This window comes from Sesamum indicum, linkage group LG1, assembly GCF_026168435.1.
Source record: "Sesamum indicum cultivar Baizhima isolate 11 linkage group LG1, ASM2616843v1, whole genome shotgun sequence".
In the NCBI taxonomy this organism is placed as follows: domain Eukaryota; kingdom Viridiplantae; phylum Streptophyta; class Magnoliopsida; order Lamiales; family Pedaliaceae; genus Sesamum; species Sesamum indicum.
In genome coordinates, this window is record NC_142657.1 from 16,374,582 (window position 1) to 16,397,174 (window position 22,593).

Below are 22,593 nucleotides of genomic sequence, written 5' to 3' on the forward strand. Positions count from 1 at the left end.
AACACTCAAAACGTACATTTCTCATATCAGTTTTCCACCTCAGCTCTTATCAGAACATCACAAAACGGCAAACAGGGAATTTTCAGTAACAGCTAAAGCCGAGCAGCTAATAGTTGGTCTATAATACCTGAACTGGAAATTATTTTGTATATAACACCTGAACTACTAATAGTCACTTTTTTTGCAATTATATTCTTCTGAATCAACTTATCCAAGTCTCTACATTTGGCAGCATTGTTCGTAGCTGACGTCTGACAGCGCACCACAAAGCTTTTCCATTCTTGCCGGTCTTGGGGCTTCAAGACAAGAAACTCACGCGAAACTTACCCTAATATCTTAATGAAGAACGAAACTCCAACATCCATGTTGACGGTCCTAGGTCTGATAAACATACTCAAATCAAGATAAGCAAGTGGCACAACATATTATATCAATGTTTGGTTGACCTACCATATAATCCTCTATATAAAATAGGGAAAGGCTCGTTAATGTTATGAATAACAATCATATGAAAATCATCTATTTTTCTTAATACATTGTTAAGTGAAACTGAACTTTGGCAATAGATTGAATCAACAGAAGACGCGCTTTTTGAATTTTAGTATTGAAAGACAAAGAAAGATAAAACTAATTGTTCTACAAAACACTCAATTTTCAACTTATTCTCACTTTTTTTCAAGACATTATCCTCCACTTTGGTTTTTTGCTACTTTCTCAACTTATTCGAAAATTTAACACCTTTCGGGTAGTATAAGTTTTGTCAAACAGGAATTTACTGATAGCTAGTCCTGAAAGCATGCCCATATTCTTGCAGAGATACATGATAAACAAGAATTCAAATACTAGAATAACAAATGGAATCATCTGGAGAAACTATTTAGAAAAAGAAAACTAGGCCAACAGAATGAATGCACAACAGGAATTGCATATGCCGGTAAAGAATTTACTTACAGGAGGAAAGCTAGTCGGGCCAGATTTGATCAGAGCAAGCTTCATATCAGGGAAAGGCCACATACAACAACCACCAAGTAAAAACTGAAATCTATGAAGAGAGCACGGACCGTCTGATGCAAAACTACGCCAATTTCTAACAACTGAACAGCTCCTCCCCAATTCTCTACACCTCCGTTTTCCTCAACTTGTGGTTCTTTATCTTCCTTTCTTATTTGAGCATAAGGTGCCAATTTCGCAGCCAATATAAACATGTCAGTGAGCAATACCACAAAAATGGGCCGGTAGGCGATAAGGCTCTTTGGCTTTGCTACATCATGAGGAAGAGTAACATTAGATAAAACTACCAAAATAGCTATAGCCATAGAACACATAACCCGTGTATCTTCTGAGGATATTATGCCAAAATTTATTTCCTTGAGAGTTATTGAACCAAGATAAAAGCTAAATAGTTTCTCATGTAAATTCACATTATCTGATGATAATGTAGCTACTTCTTTCTGCTCAAGCTTCAGCAGGTTAGAAGCTCTGCTTTCTGAATCATTTCCTTTAGCAACATCCTGACGATTGCCGTGTCTCATTACTGTATCAAACGCATCGTCTTCACCTTCAAGACCAGTTATAGGAGAAAGTTAAAACGTGACAAGAAGAAGGCATGCCTCAACCATGAATAATTCGTAACTTTGAGATTAACCTTAGATCATAGATTATTATAAAAAACTCTTAGTGCATCAACCATAGTTAACACCGTACGAAAGTAGTATCACCACTGAGTTAGAGGATGCAGCACAAACACTGATTGCTAAAGAATGATGCCACGAAAACATCGAGACTAGTAAAGAATAAGATACTCTAGTATTCAACCCCAAGTCAGTCGCCAAACAAAGGGATGGTCAGGTTTAACATTAGCCCATTTTTGCAAGTATAATATTCCTTGCATGAAGATTTTCACACAGCAGGTAAATTGTTACAGGGATTCCTGGTATCCACGAGTCTCAGGAAAACCAAAATGGTCGCAAAGGCAACTGCTCGAGTTCCATTACAACATCCTGAAACACTATAACTATAAGGTATTCGACGCCTTTTGATATTTTTTGAAAACCACAAAGAAGCATAAAACTAATCTCCCAATCCAATGAAACTGCCGATTTCATATACCGGAAACCGGTGTTTAAATTCAACCATCCACACTCTCAAGACTTACAAAAACGTACACGTAGTCGAAGAAATCATTACACGTACATAAAACCTCACAATTTAGCCCTTTCATATCACCGCAAAAATCAGCACAGCGCACAAACACACACACGTACACGCAGTAATTTCAAGGCAACACCTCAATAAATCCAAACGTAATACACATGAATTACGAGAAAATCAAATACCATTTCGATCAACATATCGAAACAGCTCCTCGTCATTCGCGGCCACAGGTTCCGATGAGGAGCGGGCGTGTTGCGCGGGTGGATAACGATCTTGGCGAGAGGCGGTAAACGAAGAACACTTGGTAATGGGTTCGGGGTCGAGTGTCTGGATCCGGCCAGTGATGAGAGCCAAACGATCTGTCCCTCGAGCTATTATCTTTCTCCTCCTTTCTTCTTTCTCCATTTTCTCTCTGCTGTCCGCATGCAAACCGTAATTTTTTTCTGTTTTTCTTTCTCCTTCTGCCGAATTGTCTGATGCTTTATAGTTTGCCTTTTTATTTAGAAAAACAACAAAATTCAAAATTTTCAGTATTTTATGATATCCATAAAAAATACTAATTCCTTTTTTAGTTTAATGAATACCCTCTTACTTTGCCCTTCACACAACTCCAATAAATCAATATACTATGATTTTGTTGTTTGGCTAATAAGATATTTTTATAGCAATTTATCCTCATGTGATATTGAAAATAAGCACATTATTCTCTTATAAAAAAAATAGCAATTTATCCCTCTATACCTTTTTAAAAATGAAACAATTTACCTCCTTATGCAAGACGGTGAATTGCTTCATTTTAAAAATTATAGGGGGGTAAATTATTGTATTTTAAAAAATACAATGAGATAAATTGATATTTATTTTTTTATAAGGGGTAATTTGCTCGTTTGCAATATTACAAGGGAATTGCTTACATTTTTCTCTTTTTATAGATTTAACAGATATTAGAGTGTTAGATATCTTTATATTGGTAAAATGAATAAAAATTGATATGGTGTTATCAGGATCGAGTAAGTAGCTATTTCTTAATATATTTTGTATCGAAATTTTCTTAAAATACTTTCATAAATATTGCATATTAGTTTATAAGAATAATAGATAATTCTTTTTACCAAAATCACGAATTACTACCTAAGCTTTTGCATCAAAATGGGCAAAAGACAATTTTCGTCCCACAGCTATAGGTCATTTTCGTTTTAGTCCCATAAGTTTTTAGGGTTTCAATTTGGTCTCGTAAAACTGAAAAATTCGCAATTTCAGTCCAAATTTGGCCGGAAAATTTTGTGGGTCGCTGGAAAAAGTCACATGCGATGCATGTGACTTTTAAAATTGGGGGCTCAATCCTGATTGGCTGGAGAAGCTGATGTGGCGCATACGTGGAAATTTAAAAAAAAAAAACATAGCCTCGTATCTAGTCTGGTTAATTTTGTCAATTCAAAATTTAAAATTGAAATTACGTCAATTCTGCAATTTTATGAAGTTTGGTGAAATTTAGAATGCAATAACTTCTTTATTATTGTAAATAGTATAGGGTTGTAATATGGCATTGATAAGATAAAAATGTTCTTTTTTTTCATTGATCTCTATATTTTTTTATTCGACTTCCTAAAATATGTATTATTAAAATATCTCTTCCAAACTATTTTAGTGATTTAAAATTTTGCTTATATTTTATTTTAAAAATAATATTTATTATTTACAATTTTTTATAAATTATGGAACACAAAAAATATTTATAAACTCAATATATGCAACTATATTTTACAAAGTAAATAAATTATGTGGAAAAGTACGTGTAAATACATAATGCATATAATATTATAAAAAAAACTATGTTATATAACTTATAAATTTTTATTCAATTACATGTCCACATAATAAAAATATATCATATCATTACTTAAAAAAATATAGAATATTATATATTAATTATATTATAGATTTATTTTGAATTTGTATTGATAATTTATTTTTAAAAATAGTTCAATATATATAATAACACAACCAAAAAATATGTAAATTTAGTTTTGTATCAATTTGTGTAAAAAATATAAGAATTGTAAATTTATGAAGTTTATACAGTTTCTACACTCAATATACAAATTATAAATTTGAGTAGTATTTATTTTAAATAAAAAATTATAATAATTCAGATTATATTTAGGAGAAAGATAGTAATAGAGATATTTTAGGGGTGTAAATAATAAGGCACTTTCATCATAAAAAATTAGTGTATTTCATGAGAGGCCATTTTGTTACGTTTTATAATTAGGAGTACAAATGCTAATTTAAGAATGGAAAGTGTATTTAACCAGTAGTATATTATTTTATGAAGTTTGGTCAAATTTAAGATGCAGTAACCTTTTAATTGTTGTAAATACTATATCAACCAATTTTATGAAGTTTGGTCAAATTTAAAATGCAGTAACTTTTTAATTGTTGTAAATACTATATTAAGCAATTTTATGAAGTTTGGTCAAATTTAAAATGCAGTAACTTTTTTATTATTGTAAATACTATATTAAGCCATTTTATGAGGTTTGGTCAAATTTAAAATGCAGTAACTTTTTTATTATTGTAAATACTATATTAAGCCATTTTATGAGGTTTGGTCAAATTTAAAATGCAGTAACTTTTTTATTATTGTAAATACTATATTAAGCAATTTTATGAAGTTTGGTCAAATTTAAAATGCAGTAACTTTTTTATTATTGTAAATAGTATATTAAGCAATTTTATGAAGTTTGGTCAAATTTAAAAATGCAGTAACTTTTTAATTGTTGTAAATACTATATTAGGCAATTTCTAAAATTTACGATCTTGGATTTTTTTATCATCATAAAGCGACTCTATAATAATCATTTCTTATATAAACATATATATATATATATATATATATACACGTTCCATCGAATATCTCACTTTTAATATCATTATTGTTTTTCTATACAATCCATATTACTCGAATCGAACTTTGGTTGTAATTGATTTCTTTATAAAAAAAAAAGATATATAAGTAATGTTGATATTTTTTTTTAATTTTATTAAGAAATATCTGTATAAAAAATCAAAATCTAAAAAATAAAATATATGATGAATAGTATATTTATGAATGCAATTCAAAATTCGAATCAAAATAATACAATAACAACCATTCATTTAATCCAAGACAAATAAAAAAATTCATATGCATTATATTAAATATTTACTTATATTTGAAAATTAAAGAATTGAAAATTGAGGAACAAGTTAGAAGAGAGCGAGAGGAAAAAGAGTAAAGTTAAAAGTAAAATATATAAAAAGAATAGGATTTCGGTTCGGTTCGTCACCGAACCTAGAAAATAAAAAGACCGTTTAAAATCAATTTTGTTTTTGTTTTTTTTTTTTTTTATATAAATCGAAAACCTAAATTTTGATTTGGCCGGTTAACCAAATTGTGAAACCCTTTATTTTGACATGAAACATATAGCGATACTTGAATTTGTAAAAGAAATATCCATTTCTGATTTGCTACTTTAAACTATTTGTACAGTAAGTATTACACTCTTATCTATATTAGATTTGCTATTTTAAAATTATTCATATCGTAAGTATTTATTTTTTATCCGTACCAGATTTATTACTTTAAAATTATTCATATCGTAAGTATTTATTATTTATCCGTACCAGATTTGCTACTTTAAAACTATTCATATCGTAAGTATTTATTAGTTATCCGTATCAGATTTGCTACTTTAGAACTATTCATATCGTAAGTATTTATTAGTTATCCGTATCAAATTTGCTAATTTAGAACTATTCATTTCGTAAATATTTATTAGTTATCCGCATCAGATTTACTACTTTTAAACTACTTATATTATAAGTATATATTATTTATCCGTATCAAATTTGCTACTTTTAAACTACTCATATCGTAAGTATTTATATTCAGTGTTATCTAAAATCATAATAAGACAATATTGGCCATTTGTTTGGAATAATTAATTTTAGGAAAAAAAATTATAACATTTGAATTTCACACTTTTGTAATGAATTATTTTATATTTGGATTCATATTTTCATAATTGATCGTGCAAATACAAATTTTATTAAAATTTAAAATTAACATAATTCTTCAGATAAATGAAGAATTAAAATTATTTATTAAATATATTGTATAAATAGATAAAGAATAATTGTGATGCGATTAAATGCTACAAATTATAGCCTTTATGAAAACACGATTTTCAAGAAATTTAATTCTAAATTAATTATTAGCAAAAAGACCAAACAATATAAAAAATTATAGTCACACTTGAAACATAAAATTTAAACGCTAGAATGTAGGATCAAACAAAGGGTGTTCATTTCCATAGTTTTCTAGGGATGTTTGCAAGAATTTAAAAGAAAATGTTAATCAATTTATTATTGAAAATACATTGAAATAAAGGTGTTCTTAGTCTATAATTTTTTATTTTAAATTGTCTAAAATTAATTTAATTTACATAAAAAATTGTAAGCAATTTTCTAACAACTCATGCAGCTTATTAGTAAAACTGTTAGTATTAAATTATTTTTTTTAATACTCAAATTTTAACATTTTTTTTATTTTTCTATTTTTAATTTTTATTTTCAAGTATTCATAACTTTTTTACCATTTTTTAAATACTCTTGTTTTATTATTATTTAACTTGTAATTTTATCAGTACTATAAAAATAAAAATTATTGCAAACACACGTTTTAAATAAATAAAATTATAAATTGATATGCATCCACATTCAAAAATAATGGGGCCAAGGCCCAAAACAGGTGTTACTACCCGGAAAGCCCAAAAGCACAGCCCAATAAAAGAAAAGCAAGAGAAGATGTTTCTAGAAGCGACAGAGTATCTCCGATTCTCCTAGACACATCTAGGACCATTAGACCAGCCTCTTCCTTACTTTTACAAATTTTCTTTTTTAATTAATTAATTCCAGCGGAATTTCCCCACAAACCTTTTCCCTTTTAAACCCCTCTCCTCTTTATATTTTTCCTTGGCTGCCAGTTTGTTCTCTACTTGACCACCACTGTATCTGCGGGTGAAAGTTCCAGAAAATCTTCTGCGGCGCGCGCTCGATCTCTCCTCAGGTACTGTTCATCTTGAATCTGTAACGATAGTGTTGTTTTAATACCGTTTACAGATCTAATCTGTTTTTTGTTTTTCTCTTTCTTTTTCCGGATGTTTTCGGTTTTTACCTGGTCTAGCATCTCTATTTTGATGGACTTTGGTGCTTAATTGGATGTATGGAATGTGTTTTTCTTCCTTACTCTGTTTGATTTAACTGATTTGGTTTTTGAATATACATGTTTTTTTATTGTTTTGGAGTTATTTTGTTTAGGCGGAGTTGGTGTTCACTTGTTTCTCGGGCATTGGTAAATTAACGACGTTGGTGTAGGGTGTTCTGTTTGAAGTTGAAGTGGCTTAAGTGTTTATCTGCTTTTCCGCTGTTATTCAGGGGAAGACTATGATTTTTGTAAACCCGTTTTTCTGAAATCGTTGTGTTTAGTGGGTACATTTTTTGTGCCCGTGAGTACATGATCACTCGGTTGTTGTCAGCTTGGTGTTGGATTCAGACTTGAATTGGAATGTAGGAATCTGAAGTGAGCTTGGATGTTCATTGTGTTCTGATTTATGGTTTGAGTGTTTCCTTCCTTTATGATTGACGTTATCATGAAGAAAGTAGATTGGTTGTGATTTGCATTTTGCTGCTCTCATTTAATGGTGATGATGAAGTCAATGTTTATGATGCAGGTTGTTCGGTACTTCGTTGCAATCTAGTAACTGCCGCTGCTTAAAGTAGTTAATCAAACATGAGTGTGGTTGGTTTTGATTTTGGGAATGAGAGCTGTGTTGTTGCTGTTGCAAGGCAACGAGGTATTGATGTTGTGCTTAATGATGAGTCCAAGCGTGAAACTCCTGCTCTGGTGTGCTTTGGCGACAAGCAGCGGTTTCTTGGGACGGCTGGAGCAGCATCAAGTATGATGAATCCAAAAAATACAATATCTCAGATAAAGAGGCTGATTGGGCGCCAGTTCTCAGACCCTGAGCTGCAGCGTGACCTCAAATCATTGCCCTTCCTGGTGACTGAAGGGCCTGATGGTTATCCTTTGATACATGCTCGGTATTTGGGAGAAAATAGAACATTTACTCCTACTCAGGTATTGGGGATGGTGTTCTCTGATTTAAAGATCATAGCTGAAAAGAATTTGAATGCAGCGGTTGTAGATTGCTGCATTGGTATACCTGTTTACTTCACTGACCTTCAGAGGAGAGCTGTTATGGATGCTGCTACAATTGCTGGCTTACACCCTCTTCGTCTTTTTCATGAGACTACTGCTACTGCTCTTGCTTATGGTATCTATAAGACTGACCTACCTGAAAATGAACCCTTGAATGTTGCTTTTGTTGACGTTGGCCATGCTAGCTTGCAAGTGTGTATTGCTGCCTTCAAGAAAGGTCAGTTGAAGATATTGGCCCATTCTTTTGATCGGTCTCTTGGCGGACGAGATTTTGATGAAGTGCTTTTCCAGCATTTTGCTGCAAAATTCAAGGATGAATATAAGATTGATGTCTATCAGAATGCCAGGGCTTGCCTGAGGCTTCGTGCTGCATGTGAGAAGTTGAAGAAGGTTCTCAGTGCAAATCCCGAGGCACCTCTGAACATTGAGTGCTTGATGGATGAAAAGGATGTCAGAGGCTTCATTAAGAGAGATGAATTTGAACAAATTAGCATCCCGATTCTGGAGCGTGTCAAAAAGCCATTGGAGAAGGCTCTCGCAGAAGCTGGATTGACTGTTGAGAACATACATTCAGTTGAGGTTGTTGGTTCAGGCTCTCGGGTCCCTGCTATTATGAAGATCTTGACTGAGTTCTTTGGAAAAGAGCCTAGGCGAACAATGAATGCCAGTGAATGTGTCGCCAAAGGTTGTGCTTTGCAATGTGCTATCCTTAGTCCTACGTTTAAAGTGCGAGAATTCCAGGTAACATCATTTACTTAGTATTCTGAATAGCTTCGTTTTTGTTTTTGGACCCATTACAAATGGTGCCTTAGTCCAACATCTAAAATGCTACGGGTTACTCTACCACCATGGAATAGCAGCTGTTATGTTTTGGTTGAAGCATTTCCAGCTCCAGATTTATGCCAAATCTAGCTCGGGATAGTCTGTGAGCATGAATTGTAATATGACAACTGGATTAAGATTTATTGCTTTCTTTTAACAGGTTACTGAGAGCTTTCCTTTCCCCATTGCTTTGTCATGGAAAGTTCCTGCCTCAGATGCTCAAAATGGATCAACAGATAATCAGCAAAGTACCGTTGTATTTCCGAAGGGTAATCCGATACCAAGTGTAAAGGCGCTGACTTTCTACAGATCTGGCACCTTCACATTGGATGTGCAATATGCTGATGTCAGTGAATTGCAGGCACCCGCAAAGATTAGCACTTACACGGTAGTTTGATTGTGCAGTGTTTCTTTAGTTCATTAATTAAGCTGTCAGGTAGCTTCTGCTCGAACATTGTTGCCTTTATTTCATATTGTCGTTATGCTGCATGCAGATTGGACCCTTCCAATCCACAAAAGGTGAGAGGGCAAAATTGAAAGTCAAAGTACGACTGAATCTTCACGGTATTGTGTCGATTGAATCAGCTACGGTGAGTTTACATGTTGAAGCACTTCCATATTTCCTTGATGCTTTGCTGTCGATTCTTTAGTAATTAAATTTTGTGGAAGATGGGAAAGATGGGTAATATAGTCAAGTGTAAAGAACAATGACATCAATTTCTTTCCGTTTCTATTTTGATGAGCTGTGAGATTTATGAGAACTCTTAACTTCTGTTTTTACTTCCACGTGTGATGATTCTTATCGCGCCAAAGATGGTCCTAGTAGTAAATTGTCATAATAGCCTCAAAAGAATTTAATGTCATCTACCTGATTGTGGGAATAATATGCTCACTCTTTGATTTTTCATAATAGTTGGATTACTTCAATGATGAATTTTAGGTTTATTAGTGACTCTTTTAGATCCTGCTCTTGTCTTTGCTTAGCACTCATGAAAACTCCTTATGATTGCGTTAGACTCTATTTTTTCTACCCGATGAATTAATAGACGTCACGTGATACATCTGTCTTTTCATCAATGTGTTACATGTCTAACGCTTATTAGAGAGGATGAAAGGGGATTTCATGGAGATATTGGATTCTTGCCTCAGCAAAGATGGGTTACTATCAAGAATTTGTAAAAGTCAAAACTTGTCTTTCTTTTTCAATTGTGCAGTCTAAAAGCATAGGGTGTAGCATCAGCCCAAGCCTTTACTCGTGTGTGTTGGTGTGATACAATGATGGTATTTTGGCTCTCTATCAGATGGTGATCTGATCTTATAGGGACCAGTTATAGAAGGAAAGATACAATTAGCAAAATGTGTTGAATTCCTACTTTTAGTAACTGCACTTTATAAAGACCTCTTTATTGTGCGGTAAAGCCGTTGGCTTTATTGAACTTCCCAAATTCGCCACAAAGATTTTCAGTTTTAATCTTTATGGAATTGATGGTTATATTATGTATTATTTCCAATCTGATGGGTGTGTACTGAAGCAGCTGTTGGAAGAGGAGGAAATAGAAGTTCCAGTTGTAAACGAGTCCTCAAAGGAATCTACTAAAATGGAAACGGATGAGGTCCCTGCTGATCCTGCTCCAGCAAGCACCACCGAAAGCGATGTTAATATGCAAGATGCTAAACCTGATGGTGCTGCTGCTGAAAATGGTGTACCGGAGTTGGGAGATAAGCCTGTTCAGATGGAAACAGATGGCAAGGTTAGCTTATAACGCTTACATTAGAGTCTGTTTTCATGATTATAATGGATTCCCATTTTGAACGTTTGTGTTAATAATGGTAGTGGGAGTCATACCTTTCTGCTTCTTCTGTCTTTATTTCTCCTTCTCCGGATGGACCGGATAATTTTGTATCTTCTCTTTGCTTTTTGATGCACATCTGCACACCTGCTCCTCTTGTTCTCTTTCATTGAGCCAAACAAGCAGAAGCATTAATGTGTTGCTCTTCATGAGTGCTTGATTTTACTCGCTCAGATGCGTCAGGAGACTGCATGTGTCACATTTAAAGTTATGTCTAGATTTGCTCTGGCTATCTTCATATGCTAGATGATGTGGTTTAGAGCTTAGTGTGTTGGACAAATTTCTTTATTTATTCGGTTGCTGGTTATGTGTCTATATGTATATTTGAGAAGTGGTACCATTGTTCGGTGGTTTCACCATCGTTTAATGTTTAGCAGGTGGAGGCTCCAAAGAAAAAGGTAAAGAAAACAAATGTGCCTGTATCAGAGATTGTCTATGGAGGACTTGCTGCTGCAGATGTACAGAAAGCTGTGGAGAAGGAATTTGAGATGGCTTTACAGGATCGTGTAATGGAGGAAACCAAAGACAAAAAGAATGCTGTTGAGGCTTATGTTTATGACATGAGGAATAAGGTAAGTACAGTGGTGTTGGTCTTGTTAGACGCCTTAATTATATGTAATCAACCATCTTCGTTCTGCAGCTTCATGACAAGTATCACGAGTTCGTGAAGGAGTCGGAGAGAGAGCAGTTTATTGCCCGACTCCAGGAGGTAGAAGACTGGTTGTATGAGGATGGAGAGGATGAAACCAAAGGCGTATATATTGCAAAGCTGCAGGAGCTCAAGAAAGTAAGAGCCGTCAAGAACTTGTTCTTGTTTGTCTTTTTGCTTCAGTGTGAAGACTGTTTTCTGAATTTGCTCTCGAAATCCTACAGCAAGGTGATCCCATAGAGGAGCGTTACAAGGAACATTCAGAGAGGGGATCTGTGATTGACCAACTCATTTATTGCATTAACAGTTACAGGGAAGCAGCAATGTCGAGTGACCCCAAATTCGATCACATTGATATGGCAGAAAAGCAAAAGGTACATCTCCTCCCGAACCGCACATGGATATTTTAATTGGTATGGATTGTGAGACATTTTATGTTTCATTGTTCAGGTCTTAAATGAATGTGTGGAAGCTGAAGCTTGGCTAAGAGAGAAAAAGCAGCACCAGGATTCACTTCCCAAGCATGAGACACCAGTTCTTTTGTCTGCTGATGTGAGGAAAAAGGCTGAAGCCGTAGACAGGTGTTCTAAACTGCTAGATGACTTCCCACTTTTCTCCTTTTGAGTAGTTTTTTGGCCTGAGATGCATGTACATGTGAAAAAACGTATGATGCATAGCTACTATGCTAGTGAAGACATAAATCATTGGAACATCTTATTTTAATTTGGTTGCTGTTTGTCCCCTCCTTTCTTTTGGATTATTATGTGATAATTAAGATTCGATTTGCCTTTACAGGTTCTGCAGGCCAATAATGATGAAACCAAAGCCGGCCAAGCCAGCTACTCCTGAGGCACCCTCGCCAGCCTCCTCCCAAGGGGGTGACGCACAATCTCAAGGGACGGAGAATGTGCACTCCAGCCCTGGCCAAAATGCCAATGCAGGTGATAGTGCAGGGTCAGGAAACGAAGTACCACCAGCTGCTGCAGAGCCTATGGAGACAGACAAATCGGAGAGTGCTCCAAGCTCTGCTTAAGTTGGTAAAGCATTTGTCACACCACATATTATGCTGTGCTCCTCTGTACGATGAGGATTACTTGAATTTGGGACTTTCTAATGGACTATGGCTGCTGTGAAATCTTTGGTGATGGAATTGTTTGGATTATGTCTCCATATATTTCAGAGGTGGCAATTTATACTATTAATAGGTGGGGTCTTTGTAATCCTGTTTTTGAGAAAGGGTTTTGTAAGAAATAGCCTGATGACTATTGATCCTCCTTTGTTTATTCAGTCTTTGTTCACAGAAAAGGATATTACCCCGTGGTCTCAATGTTGACTCTTTCTGATTTTTCCCCCCAAATTCCATGTGGTCTTTCTGTGTATGCAAATTTTGTGTTATTTTATGGAACTACAATTCATGGAACTCAGTAATGCGGAGTTCAATTTGGTCTTTCTTTGCCTGCGCAGTGGCTTTCAGTCTCTTTCGATGTGCAAGTTTACGATGTCTTGCTGAACTAAAATTCTCGGTGTTTGTACCAAGTAATTACCATTCTCTAGTTTGTGGCGTGTAATGTATTTTGTTGAAAGGGTCAGCAGTTGATCATCTTTGGAGTGACAAAAATCTGTATGTTGGCAGTAAAGTTGAGCGCTTGGAATCCTTCCGAGTGCAATTCTTTCGAGTGTGGTGCATGAATCATGATGGGGGAATAAGGCTTTGTGGCAGTGATCCTATCCTATTAGGGTCGATCTGCCAATCTGGATCTGGGTGCTTAGTAATGCATTGAGTTGGATTTTGCGCTTCCGATTATCGGTCCATTTGGCCTAAAACGAGCTTTCCTGATCCAAAATGAGATTGTGCATTAAGAATAGGGTGAAGAATAGAGAAACGCACACTTAGCAAGCCAAGAAGAACAGATATCAGATGAATGCATCTTATTAGAAGCTAAAGAGTTTAAGCTTTGATAATATATCTTCGTCTGATGTAATATTTATGTTTGGAAAGTGTTCCAACTCTTTCCGATTTCTAATTTATACTAGATTTTGTGCGACATCTTCTCCTCGAAGTTCTACTTCAAACCAAAGTTGTTCCATTCACTTATAGTTTCAAAGTTGTTTGTGGTAGTGGTATGTCATAATGGTGCCGCGATGGGCCAAATGATGATGTTGTCGCTCCTGTCCTCTTGATACGGCCAACTCGCACCCGCCCTACCGTGGCTGCTCTTATTCTAAGGGAATGAGGTTTTTTCTTCGTTAATTAAACTTTATCTAAGAAAAAGCATCAGTCGTTGTAGTATAGTGGTGAGTATTCCCGCCTGTCACGCGGGTGACCCGGGTTCGATCCCCGGCAACGGCGTACTCTTTTCTAATCTTTTTCAACTTTATATCAATTTTTAAGGTATTGACAAAACATTAAATGAAAGCCCGTCTAGCTCAGTCGGTAGAGCGCAAGGCTCTTAACCTTGTGGTCGTGGGTTCGAGCCCCACGGTGGGCGATATCTTCCAATTTCTATGTTTTTTAATATATTTAACTTGAATTCTGTTGTAACAAGAAATAAGGTTGTTCAATGGGTTCGATCTGGGTGGCTTTGTTAAATTTTGAAACTGACTACTTACAAACCTTCTTTTTTAGCCTGAAACCTCATACGAATTGGAACCCACTAAACTTTATTAAAACTTTTAAAATATTAGAAACATAAGTTTTTTTTTTAAATAGTTAATATTACCTTATCTTTACAAATATGATACAATAATATTATTAAAATATATATATATATATATATATTTATACACTTATACGTGAATATATTAGATTCCAGTATATTTATATGTTACTTACATATATACATTAAAAGTTAAAAGTATTTTAGACTATTATCTTAATTTATAAAATTATTATTTCCACATAGTATAAATAAAATATACACATTTTTTCATATATATATGTATATTTAAATATGCTTTGTATCAATGTATATAATAAAAAAGTATAAAAATATTAAATGAATTGAGTTTAGATTGAGTTGGGGACCGAAACAACCAAACGTAGAATTTTCCTTGATGGGACGAGTGCAGGTCTTTGCGATCCCTATTAAATCGCTATTAGCTTGTGAAAAACGTCCGAGCATGATCCGGGTCTGTACATATTATTGAAGTTTACTTCATATCCTCCAAAAAAGTCCTACAGTAACATACAATGTGAAAAAAAAGCACTTGTGAGTTCGATTCAATAATTAATCTTTGTATTCAAATCTTATCTTCTAATATGATTCCATTCATTAGGGCCCCATATTTCAAATGTAAGATTTAAAATATATTATGAATAAGAAAAGATACATATAAACCAACACATCATGCTTCAAAAAATAAAGAAAGAATAAAAAGAAAATAACAAAAAACAAATAAATAAACTTAAAGGTACTATCAGCATTTGCAATAAAATTGATGTTGTGGTATCATAACCGTCATTTGTGATAGAAAAATGTATATAAGAGTATAGGTATGCTAAAAGAAATATTATAAACACATGGGTACATGAAACAATTATTAATATATCTTACCAATAAATACCTCACCCGGATTGTAATATAATCGACATTCTCTAAAACTTTACATGTTCAGTTTTTTAATGTATCTCGTCTCTAATTTGACAAACGAAGATATAATAAGCTTAAACAATTAAGATGCCTCAAAAAGATTATGACAAATTCTTGATATACATTTTAAGCAGCATGTTAATTATTATTGCTATAAACTTTTTTAATATTAAAACACTCACTTCAAAGATCAAACGTGAAGTGGTTGTAGTATTCCCGCCTGTCACGCGGGCAACGACTTTTCTTCTTCTGGTCTGTCTGTATATCTGTTTCTTGAGGCTCAAAGACAGCTACATCTTCATCCTGTCGGAGTTTTTACAGCTATTGTATTTCTACAGACCACCATGTCTACCAAGTTTTGATTCACTCTCACAAAGCAGCAAACTGCAGAATGGAACGAATGTTGCCGCTGTTAGAACAGCAGATTTTTACACTAAAGAAAGACAATAACCGCTTGCGAATCAAGAATTCATTCTCAAGAAAAAGGGCGTAAAAGAATTACAAGAAAGAGGCTCCACATCTCTGATCTGGAAACAGTACTTCTTCAATTCCTGTAATGTGTCGGCTTGTTCCTCGTATGCTCCTAGTAAATTTGTCGAGAGCTATGATTCAATGTATTGTGAATGAGCTAATCCAGACAAGTCATAGGTATTCAGACAATGAAATAAAAGATGAACGGATCATCTGAAGCCAAAAGTAAAATACAAGCCTGAGTGAAGGAGAAATGTGGGATAGAAAGAGAGGAATGAACTCTTCATGAAATTGCATTATATTTTAAACATATTAGTATCATGACAGAAGTTTTATTTTCCTGCAGACTGAATAATCCTGGAGGAAGCTATAATACAACAACTGCAAGTAGTAATCAATTATCTGCAGATGTCAGTATGAAGATGATCGCATCAAGTTACATCAACCACTGGCATTTTCAGCCGACACAATGTTGTCTTCATCGTGTCCTTGCCAAATCTTAGCAATCTCAGCTTGAGCTCTCTCTAGAATCTGCCTCTTCTGCAATTCCAAGTCCCGATGGAAGTCCATCCGCATTTTTTCTAGTTCTAGCATTTGTTTTCTTTTACTATTCTCGATCTTCTCATACATGTCACTGAATTTTTTGAAAGAATCAGCAAGCAATTTAAAAGAAGCTCGGCTACCCCTGAGCTTCCTGTTGTTCATCTTCTTGGTAGGAAGGCCATTTGATTCATCTTCCTCGTGCTCAGCAAATTCTGAATTTCCCGGACTATCCCTCATCTCATCCAATCCATTTGAGCGATTCAAATCAACTTTAGGATCCATGAATGCATACTCTCCTGCACATGAAAGGCCGGATTGCTGTGGCTGTGACGACAGTAGTGTATCCATCTTCTTGAAATACAACCACTCAATGGCAGCACCTCCCCTTTCCCCCAACTTCATTTTCTCCTTTTTGTATTTTTTCTTCAACGTATCCAAACGATTTCGACATTGAGTGTCCGTCCTTTCAATCTTTGACTCCTGGGATACCTTCTCGGCAACTTCTTGCCACTCTTCAGAGCGGAGACTCTTCCTCCCTTGTTTGAGAAACCTATCACCCCAAGCATCTAGTAAAATGAAAGTCTCGTGCTCGGTCCAATCCGTCAGTGGATTCCGTCCACCGTATGATGGCTTTGTAACTAAAGCTGCAGCAGCTGAAGGTGCTGGTACTCGAGGAGCAAATTCGTAATTCGAGAACAGGGTCTTTAGCTTCCTCTTCTTCGGTTGACTCTGTAAATCACCATAATCATCGTCATCATTGTCATCTTCATCACCATATTCATACTCATCTTCACCTATCCTCTGAACACCATGTCCTTCATCCTCATCCTCATCCTCATCCTCATCCTCATCTTCTGCATTACCTATACCCTTCTCATCACCATCACCATCACCATCACCATTGTCGTCTTCAACGTACGAATTCCGAATCTTTTGAGGATAGACAGGAAATTTTTCGCAATTTATGGCATAAGGGCTGGGATGGTAACCGACATCATCCTCATCATCCATCATGCTCAAAGACCAACAACTGCAATATCTACTCTCTAGTTATCTTTCAAGGATCCTGTCTCCCATCCAAGGCAAGAGCACAAGATTTCTTCTCAAGGACCTAAACACACAGAAAATTTAAATCATTATTGCTAACAAAACAGCACTACAATTAATGTTGAGATTCTATTCAACCCAAATTAGTAGTACTTTCTCCAATAGTAACCTCATCCAGTATAATCAAAGTATAAATTCAGTAGTTTTAGGATCAAGAACTGTAAGTATCATTCTCAAGAAAAGAACTCATTCATAATTACAGTCAAGAACAAGAAAACTTCATTAATAAAAGAACAGAAAACCAGGAAACAGATGAAATTATAAGCAAGCAAGCACCCCAAAATACCACTTAAAACTCAAATCTTTACTGATCCCAGAAAATTAAAATCAAAAACCGAGAACCCAACACAAATCTCACCTCAAACAATTCAATCATACAGTTGAAGTGCCTCCAAGATTCAAGCTTCTCCGAAAATCAAACACTACTTCCCAGATATTCAAAAACTGTAATTCTTTCAGAAAGACAACAGTTTTCAAGAACATAGATTACACGTGAATTCTATTATACTTTGTTTGGGAGTTGAGAAATTTCCAGGTTTCTTTCTGTTGGGATGGAGAGAAAGTGGAAAATAGTCGAGAACAGCCCCAGGACATGAATTGTGAAGTACTCGTTGCTAAAATGCGCTGGGGATGCGTCTCATCCAACCCGGACCCAAAGGCTAGAGGATTTTCTTTGGTGATGGGAAAATTTTGAGTGTAATATTTATTAAAATAACAAAATTAAATAAATCAAAATAACTACTTTAAGAATATTTAGTTATTAATATTTATTTAATTAAATATATTAAGAGCTTGTTTGATTCAAAAGAATAGATAAGTGTATAAAAAAAGTAAATATATATATATATATGATCACAAGAACAAATAAAGAAAAAGGAAAATTGAATGTATACCGAAATTTTTTACCCAAAAAGTGAAATTATTATGCAAAAAAATTCAAATTACTAAAACTAATCGTTACTGTACAATTTATTGTGTCTTTACCAAACCCCTAAAAGTATTTAAAATTTTCTTTTATTTTGATTGAACCAAACAATTCAAAATAAATATATTATTCTTTCTTCCCATTTCCTCTCAATTAACCAAACAAAGCCTACAAAAAATGAACCAAAGCAAATATTTTAGAATTGTGTGCTTTTTGGTTGTCAATTGTCATAAATCATCAAAGCCGTATAAACAAATTGAGTCGTTCCTCTCTTCAACTATGCATAAAGTATATTGATATTTTTGAACTATAAAACATAACACATTTAGCCACTTATGATATACACTAATTTTCTAATGATGAAAATACTCTTATTATTTACACCCCTCAAATATCTCTATTACAATCATTCTCCTAAATATAATCTAAATTATTTTAAATTTTTATTTAAGATAAACACTATCCAAAATTTATAACTTTTATATAGAGTATAGAATCTGTATAAACTCCATAAATTTATAATTTTTATATTTTTTACATAACTGTTAAAAAATTTACATAATTTTTGCCTAGAAAGTGTAGTTATTTAGAAGAAAACGGAACAGAGGTTTGTATTTCAATATAAATGAAATGTTAAAAGATTGGTGGAAAATATACGAATATTATATAATATTTTATTTAGAGTTTATGATATTCTATATATATTGATTATACGTACAATATTTTATTATAGGACGTGAAGATAAAATAGAGGGTTGAGCAGTTTTTTATGTTAACTGAAGCATTTTCATATTTGAAGTAAGTATATATATATATATATGTGTGTGTGTGTGTGTGTGTGTGGTATTATAATTTTAGGTCTCTTATATATTCGATCTTGAATTTGAATTTATATAAATATATGTAGATATAGTATATTGATTGTTTATATATATGATCATGGACTATCTATGGGTTACTTAATATTGATAAAATTGTTACTACGTGTTATGTGTGATTGTATTATACGGATGTGAGATAAATGGTTATGTGGTCGTATAAGTGATTGTTGAATAAATCGAATGGAAAAGTTATTGATAAGAAAATAATTATGATAGATAATTGAATGTTAAAGTTAGTGATATTGATGTTGTGAATTGAAATAAAAGATGGTCCTTACCTAGTTGGGAACATAGTCAATTGTTTACGATAATGTGATTGATGGTGGTGTGGTTGATGATGTGATATTAACAATAAATGAGTTAAACTAGGTACAATGGTGCATAGGGTACCAGGGTATTATGGATAACGGAGAATATCATGTGTTGTTAGCTACACACTGGCATGGTGTGGGGATGTCATGTTTGTTGTGATGTCCTATACTGATATGGTACATACTATGATAGATAGTGTGAGATTATCACATATAACGGGTATCTTGTGTTGTATATGATATGACATTGAGTGAGATGATGATGACCGATAAAATCATTGACTAATGTACTCCAATTAAAGTAAGGCCCTTAGAAATAAACGATAACGTCAAATACTATGTCGTGGACTGATTTACAGTTGTGGGTATGTATTACTACTTACATCTGTTGTTGTTCTATGTCGAATATTTATTCGTTGATGTAATTGCATTGGACGTGACTTGCTGTCTGTGTGATATATAGACTGGTTAGCTATACTTACTGAGTAGGCAGTTCATTCCTTGCCACGTATTTTTTAAGGGATAGGCCACACTGACTAACCACATTTGATTTGAGTTGTGTTGTTATTCATATTAGGTGAGTCAGCCGTGACATTTGAAGTCGGAACTTTTGGTTGTGTGGTTATTAAATATATTATTCTTTTGTTGGGTTTGTGTTTGTACAACTGGATATTATGCTATGCATATGAGGACATCTAGTAAGCGTAAAATAAACCTTTGCCGATATCTATTATCACCTATGATATTTATATATTATATTGATAAAATAAAATTTATTTTATGGGTTGAAAAGAAATTACTTATAAAAACAGGTTGTAATTAAGAAAATGATGAAACAGTGATAATTAAATATCGTGAGTAGGGGGTGATACAAATAAGGCAAGGGTAAAGTTTACAACTTTAAGTTTTCATTCAAAAATGACATTATTTCATCCAACATTAAAAAATATTGATAATATTCAAATAACGAGGGAATATTCACAATCATATTTATCCTTACAAAGAGCTCATTATAATTTACCCAATAAATTAGCAGTTAAGTCACATAAAAAAAATGCCAATGCTACTTTCAAATATTTACAACATTTTCTTGTATATATTATTATTTGGGGTGTTTTGCCAACACAGTGAAAATTGTGATATCTTGTAATTTTCTTTTAGGTGGGGGGGGGGGGTGGAGGAGAAACATAAAAAGATTATCCAGAGTTGTAGGTTTTAGGTGACGAGTGGAAAAACTATGACGTGGCAAGTGGCAACTTAGCAAACGCTGATTGTGGATAGAAATGGAAGAGCCCACATTCTGCTTGCATGCCCCGTACTGAGAATTACTAAACTGCCCCTACCATCACACACACACACAACATATTAGAGTTAATTATATTTAAATTTCTTCTAAAAATTTGCAATTATACTTTGTCTCAAAGAATTTTACAAAAATTTCATTTACAGCTGATGCCCTTCTATTAAAATCTGGACGAAAAATATTGAATAAGTAGAAAGAATTATATAAATTTTAAATTTCATCCGTCATTTAATATCTTTATATTTATAGACGGATAAATATTGTGAAGTTAATACCATTATATTTTTTTCCTATAAGTACAAAATTATTATATTAGAATGTTAAATGAGAGACAAAATTAAAAATTTATATAATTTTGTTTGCTAGCGTCAGTATTTTTCGTCCAAATTCTAGAAAAAGAGATTGGGTGTAAACAGTGAATTTTAAAAAAAAGTGTAAATATAAATTTAAAATTTATTTGGGAGAAAGTATAATTTGGTACTTTAAAAAAGGTTTAAATCTAATGAACCCTATATTAACTAATTAATAATTAGTGAGAAACTATCAAATATCATATATTATTACCTCAAAGCCCGATGAATAATAAACTTATAAAGACTTTATTATTTAAAATAAGAAGTCATTCCCTTTTCTTTGGGGGGTAATAAAAATTAGTTGAAATTGATGGCAATTATTTCTTATTAGTATTATGCACTTAAAAAATGCTAAAAGATACGTTGTTGGAGCACGATTTTCATATAATGTGAGCGCTTTTAAACCTGTTTTTTTTAGTTTTAAGTATTGATATACGGATGCTATTTTATCACAAGTTTATATTGTTTCTGAAAAATCAATTATTAATAAAGAAAAAAGATGCCATATTATATAAAGAGATTTTTAGAATCTCTTTAGCATCCAACATGAGACAAGAATGTTGTCCACAGTGTGTGAATTGTCTCAATATAAAATTATTTTTTTTCTGAATATTTGTGTGTCCACTTCAAAAAAAGAAGAAATTGTGGATTTGAGATATTAAAATCTAAAGTGTTTTTGTCAAAGAAATGCAACTATTAGAGTTGTTGGTCCAACAAATGAAAGTGAAGGAAAATTGTTCTGGAATTGCAAAGTTGGACAAGACAATTTTTTTAGTTGGTTGGAGCCAATTAGTGTATTCCATAGAGATTCACAAAGTTTTCAAATGTTGAAAATGGAAGAAGAGGTGGAATCAAAATTCAAAGGTATGGAAGAGAGGTTTTCTGAACTGATCTCTGTGTGCTAAGGTCTCACGGGCAAAGTGAAGCAGTTAGATGGCAATAAGAAAATGTTAAAGGCATACTTGTGGATATTTTTTTTTTTTTTTGGCATTGTTGTATTATTTAAGTGAATTTGTTAATGTAATGTTTAGTGAATTTGTTAATGAAGCTAGAATTAAAAAGCAGTAAAATCCATCACCACATTTTCTATCCAAAAACAACAGTTAATGTAGATAAATAGACAAAAAGATCTTCAACTTCATTTCACTTTAAAATATACAAAGTGCATATCAATCCAAGGCCACATTTTCCATCCAAAATTAAAAAAGCAAAAAAAACAAAAATCCGATGTATTTTCATCCTGATATGCAATTAGATTTTTCATGCCAACAACTATACATAAAAAAAAGTCAACCTGATTTGCAATAATCACTTACTCTTAAAGGTGCATTTGCCATGATTTCCAGAGTTCCAGATAACAATCTTCCTACCC

The 22,593-nt window shown here is 33.4% G+C and overlaps 3 protein-coding genes and 2 non-coding genes across 6 annotated transcripts; 3 read left to right on the top strand and 2 right to left on the bottom strand.

Moving 5' to 3' along the window:
- Positions 1–2,600, bottom strand: LOC105164007 (uncharacterized). Its single transcript, XM_011082551.3, has 3 exons — positions 2,337–2,600; positions 952–1,558; positions 1–381 (listed from the first exon to the last, which is right to left on the bottom strand). The coding sequence occupies exons 1-2, from the start codon at positions 2,557–2,559 to the stop codon at positions 993–995; spliced, it is 789 nt and encodes a 262-aa protein (XP_011080853.1). The 5' UTR covers positions 2,560–2,600; the 3' UTR covers positions 1–381; positions 952–992.
- Positions 2,601–7,105: 4,505 nt separating this feature from the next.
- Positions 7,106–13,161, top strand: LOC105164015 (heat shock 70 kDa protein 14). 2 transcript variants are annotated; one of them, XM_088880512.1, is made up of 10 exons: positions 7,106–7,264; positions 7,929–9,157; positions 9,399–9,626; positions 9,733–9,828; positions 10,774–10,989; positions 11,463–11,660; positions 11,729–11,875; positions 11,962–12,111; positions 12,188–12,318; positions 12,533–13,161. In XM_088880512.1, exons 2-10 carry the CDS (start codon positions 7,988–7,990, stop codon positions 12,768–12,770), a joined length of 2,574 nt encoding a protein of 857 aa, XP_088736638.1. In that variant the 5' UTR covers positions 7,106–7,264; positions 7,929–7,987; the 3' UTR covers positions 12,771–13,161. The 2 variants fall into 2 exon arrangements, with proteins under 2 accessions (XP_088736638.1, XP_011080863.1); XM_011082561.3 differs by having other exon boundaries at positions 11,466–11,660.
- An 854-nt stretch (positions 13,162–14,015) lies between these two features.
- Positions 14,016–14,087, top strand: TRNAD-GUC (transfer RNA aspartic acid (anticodon GUC)). The gene has a single exon. It is a non-coding gene; the product is annotated as a tRNA-Asp (tRNA).
- A 66-nt stretch (positions 14,088–14,153) lies between these two features.
- Positions 14,154–14,226, top strand: TRNAK-CUU (transfer RNA lysine (anticodon CUU)). The gene has a single exon. It is a non-coding gene; the product is annotated as a tRNA-Lys (tRNA).
- Positions 14,227–16,059: 1,833 nt separating this feature from the next.
- LOC105164022 (trihelix transcription factor ENAP2) lies at positions 16,060–18,107 on the bottom strand. The gene is made up of 2 exons (XM_011082577.3): positions 17,807–18,107; positions 16,060–17,452 (listed from the first exon to the last, which is right to left on the bottom strand). Exon 2 carries the CDS (start codon positions 17,353–17,355, stop codon positions 16,240–16,242), a length of 1,116 nt encoding a protein of 371 aa, XP_011080879.1. The 5' UTR covers positions 17,356–17,452; positions 17,807–18,107; the 3' UTR covers positions 16,060–16,239.
- Between the last annotated feature and the right edge of the window lie 4,486 nt (positions 18,108–22,593).